At 37.9% G+C, this 5,000-nt stretch overlaps 1 protein-coding gene across 1 annotated transcript in view; it reads right to left on the minus strand.

The window, feature by feature from the left end:
- Positions 1 to 2,242: 2,242 nt before the first annotated feature.
- Positions 2,243 to 5,000, minus strand: part of LOC133540957 (guanylyl cyclase-activating protein 2-like) — an 8,716-nt gene continuing 5,958 nt past the window's right edge. The window contains exon 4 of the mRNA XM_061884045.1: positions 2,243 to 2,965. Within this exon, the coding sequence (XP_061740029.1) occupies positions 2,850 to 2,965 (116 nt within the window). The 3' untranslated portion in view covers positions 2,243 to 2,849. The remainder of the gene's footprint in view (positions 2,966 to 5,000) is intronic.

Below are 5,000 nucleotides of genomic sequence, written 5' to 3' on the forward strand. Positions count from 1 at the left end.
AACGAACTCTGGGAATTCCCTGATAATGTCCAAATAGGGCCCTGTGGGGCGGTAGATAACAGCCAGGTATAGAGGCAGCGGTGTGACAGACCTCATAGTGAGCACATCAAACGATTTATATTTATTATTTAGGTTAGGACTAAGGTTAAAGTTTTCGTTGTACATTAGTGCGACCCCCCCACCCCTTTTAAGAGGATGAGCAATATGTGCATTCGTATAGTTAGGAGGAGAAGCCTCATTTAGCGCAAAAAAGTCGTCTGGTTTAAGCCAGGTTTTGCTGAGACCGATGACGTCAAGATTGTTGTCTCCAATGACCTCATTAACTATTAACGTTTTGGGAGACAATGATCTTATGTTTAAAAAGCCCATATTATAGGTAGTGGGCTGTTTTAAGGAGTTTTGGATCAAATTATCCGTAGTAGCAATATTAATAATGTTGCGTTTATTATGCGTAGTGCACTTAAAATAATTACGACCATATCCAGGAATTGATATAACGGGTATTTTCAGATTGTTTGCTTGGTGCTGGAACGCATCATAATTTGCCACCTCAGTAGAACGCATGTCCAACTCTGACAGTCATAGCAGAAAAAAACATTATGTGAGTTGTGTATTATTCAAAGAAAATTGCTATGTGTGCAGGGATTATCCAGCCTGGCGCTGTCTTGTTGTAATTTTACTGACTCCTCACCCAGACTAGCAGGCTGTGTAATTGCCTGTGACCGGGCTTGCTCTAGTGCAGTTAGTCAAGTGTGACTCAAAGAAAAATCTATGTTTCTAGACAAGATGATAGCGCCTTCCCGGTTAGGGTGAAGGCCGTCTCTCATCAGCAAGCCAGGTTTGCCCCAGAAGGAGGGCCAATTATCAATATACGTTAGTCCCTGTTGTCTACAGAAGCTAGCCAGCCACTTATTAAGTGAGACTAATCTGCTATATCTCTCATCATTTCCTTTCGAAGGCAGGGGGCCAGAGACAATTACTCGATGCCTGGACATCTTTCTGGCGAGATCACAAGTCCTGGCTATGTTTCTATTTGTAATCTCTGACTGTCTCATCCTAGTGTCATTGGAGCCAACGTGAATAACTATGTTCGCATAACTAGTGGTGCGATTAGCCTGTCGTACGTGTTTACTAGGCCTGTTGCGAGTTAGTTCCCTAAGATTAGCTTCAATGTCAGGTGCTGTTTGATGTTCAAATTCATAAAATAGCTTGTCTGGCTATTTTGACATCATCGTCTGGTGAGCTACTTCCTCGCCCCGAAGTTCATGAAAAATTATTCTCGATTTTAAATAATGCCTCTTACCTTGATAGTAGAAAGATCAAGACAAATCAAACAAGTTGGTCAACTTAGGTATCCAATTTAGACCTGAAAATGGTGAGAAAGACACGAAAAAACACTTGGTTCCAGATCCCTCTTTTTCCACAAGGATTATGATTAATTCTTCTTCTAAAGCAGGGGTCGGGAATCTTTATGGCTGAGGGAGCCATGAAAGACAAATATTTTAAAATGTATTTCTGTGATAGCTATATAATATTTTTTAACACTGAATACAACTAAATGTGTGCTGTTTTAAGTAACACCAACATGTTTTGAGTATAATAAGTCTTGAATTCTTTTTAATAAAATTGTTATTCTGAAGTTAACCAATAATAAATAAAATACTTCTTACCATTAATTAGACTTCTTGAACAGGTGTGGTAGAAAACGGATGGATGCATTAAAAATGCAGGAGAATGTTTTATATTTTAAACGTTTTCTTTAAACTCTAATTACCAGTGGAATTATTCATTTCTTATTGTGTTAAGAAATGTCAGATAAGATTAATCTGAGAGCCAGATGCATCCATCAAAAGAGCCACATCTGGCTCTAGAGCCATAGGTTCCCTACCCCTGTTCTAAAGGGTAATATATCAACATCCTAACAGTCGGCATCCTAGTGAGAGCAGACATTGTACAGTAAGTAAGTGTGTATTATGTTTATTGCATTTCATGACGTCTGCAGTGAGTAATAATCTGTGATGTCTGGGGGGTGGGGGGGGGGGAGCAAACATTGTGGAGTGTTTGTGAAATAATGTGCTGCTGTATGCTTAAAATGAGCAAACTATGTAAATATTAAATGTTATTATAAATGTACCTGTTACTACATTACAAATATACTCACAAAGTGTATATCAAACCTTGATGGGAGTGATTGGATATTTTTAGGGCGCTTTATAGGCAGAATAGAACAACACCCACAGACTTCATTGTGAGCGGACATTTGCTCGCATTTATTTACTAGTTAGAATGCATTAAAAAAAAAAGAAAAACATATGTTTTATTGTCTTACTGAAGCATGTGAATGATAGGTCAAATTCCAAAAAAAGTGGGGTTCCCCTTTAAGATACGGTGAACCTAAACCGCCAAGAAAAACACTGAAGAAAATTGCGCAAACAAAAGGACAATTTGTGGCAGCCATAAAGTGATGTGTCCACTTATTTTGTCATACTAAAATGATCACATCAAACATAATGCAGACTCATGAAAAAAATGGCATCAAGAGGAGGTAGAAGGTATGTAGTAACTGTTCACATAAGCATGTTTTCAATAATAATGATTATTGACACTTCCTTGCTTTGAATTAAAAAACAAACCTCCTTCCAAATATTGACTTTCTTGAGTCGCTGGCAGGTCCGATGAGAGGAACGAAGCAAAGATTCTGACCATCGATCAGCAGCGTAACACAGCCTGTAAAAGGTCCACTGCCTCCACCGCCAAACGACCAAATCATCTTGGAGACATCAAATGCCCACACAGAACATGTGTCTGTGTTTAAGCAAAGCGTTGTGAAATTGTTAATATTGATTGGATCATTTGCCCCAATTCTGGGTGACCCAGCCGGCGACGTTGATATCCAACTTGAGAATGTTCATGACCCATTCATCCTGCTGGGCTCCCTCCAGGAACTCTGCCAAGGTAATCTGACCTGTGACATTAACACATGAAGAATTGATGTTCTTCCAAAAGATTTTTTTATACTTACACATTTCGACTAATATTTTGCTCAACAGGGGTGTAAAAGTACATGTATTCAAATTGTGATTTTTTTATTTGATGCCTTTAATACAGGAAGTGTACCCAGAGACTCATACATTTACTGTTGTACTTCCACAAATAGAAACATTGCAAACATAATTTTTGTAGCTTATAATACAGTATATTTATCTACATTAAGATTGGGTTTTAGCATCTTCAATACACAGAAGGCTTGATCAACTAAGATCCAAATAACATGCGCTAAATAGCTTGTGCAAACTATAAAATTGTGTATACTAGTTTTAAAACATGCAGAGGACATGTACACATTTTTTATTGGCATTTTAAACGCGTTCCTGCAATGCATCTACAATAGAACCAAGGTTTTTTAGTGTGCTGAAGGTGTGCTCATTAAAAATGTTGCACCATTTACAAGCGTTCCCTGGAATGTTCTACATGTAAAAATGTTTATATTGCAATAGATTTTTTTCCACACAGGAGATCTGTTAATAATATATTTAATATGAAAAAATGAACATCATTAAAAAACACCAGCAGAAACCATCAATTGAAATGAATTTAATCAGCCCCTTAAGTCATCCACCATCTATAAATATTGATGTATATGATGGCTGATATACAAAATACTGATTGAACACAAAACTTTAAGGAAGTCGTCAGGGAAGTACATATATATTGTATATATCTTGTGTGTCATGATCCATTGCCCGGGTAATGTTTTGTTTCGTTTATTTCCCTAGTAGTTTAGTTCTGTTTCAGCAATGTCGTTTTCTTAGTCGCCATGGGTGCTGATTCTTGTCAGCTGCCTCTGATTAGTGGTCGGGATGCTCACCTGCTCCTGGTCACTAACCAGAGAGCTATTTATTCCTGCTTTGCGCTACACTCAGCCTGCCAGTCTTGTTCGCAACATGCAACAACAGATATATATATATATATATATATATATATATATATATATATATATATATATATATATATATATATATATACAAACTCTGTTTCCATATGAGTTGGGAAATTGTGTTAGATGTAAATTTGCAAATCCTTTTCAACCCATGATCAATTGAATGTACTACAAAGACAAGATATGCAATGTTCAAACTCATAAACTTTATTTGTTTTTGTAAATAATAATTAACTTAGAATTTCATGGTTGCAACACGTGCCAAAGTAGTTGGGGAAGGGTATGTTCATCACATTTTCTTTTAACAACACTCATTAATCATTTGGGAATTAAGGAAACTAATTGTTGAAGCTTTGAAAGTGGAATTCTTTCCCATTCTTGCTTAAAGTACGGCTTAAGTTGTTCAACAGTCCAGGGTCTTGTTGTCGTAATTTACGCTTCATAATGCGCCACACATTTTCAATGGGAGACATGTCTGGACTGCAGGAGGGACAGGAAAGTACCCACAATCTTTTACTACGAAGCCACGCTGTTGTAACACGTGGCTTGGCATTGTTTTGCTGAAATAAGCAAGGGCGTCCATGATAACGTTGCTTGGATGACAACATATGTTGCTCCAAAACCTGTATGTACCATTCAGCATTAATGGTGCCTTCACAGATGTTTAAGTTACCCATGCCTTGGGCACTAATAAACCCCCATACCATCACAGATTCTGGCTTCTGAACTTTTGCGCCTATAACAATCCGGATGGTTATTTTCCTCTTTGTTCTGGAGGATACTACGTCCACAGTTTCCAAATATAATTTGAAATGTGGACTCGTCAGACCACAGAACACTTTTCCACTTTGCATGAGTAAATCTTAGATGAGCTTGGGCCCAGCGAAGCCGGCGGCGTTCCTGGGTGTTGTTGCTAAATGGCTTTCGCTTTGCATAGTAGAGTTTTAACCTGCACTTACAGATGTAGCGACCAACTGTAATTACTGACAGTGGTTTTACGAAGTGTTCCTGAGCCCATGTGGTGATATCCTTTACACACTGATATCGGTTTTTGATGCAG

This window comes from Nerophis ophidion, linkage group LG02 (assembly GCF_033978795.1).
Source record: "Nerophis ophidion isolate RoL-2023_Sa linkage group LG02, RoL_Noph_v1.0, whole genome shotgun sequence".
NCBI lineage: Eukaryota > Metazoa > Chordata > Actinopteri > Syngnathiformes > Syngnathidae > Nerophis > Nerophis ophidion.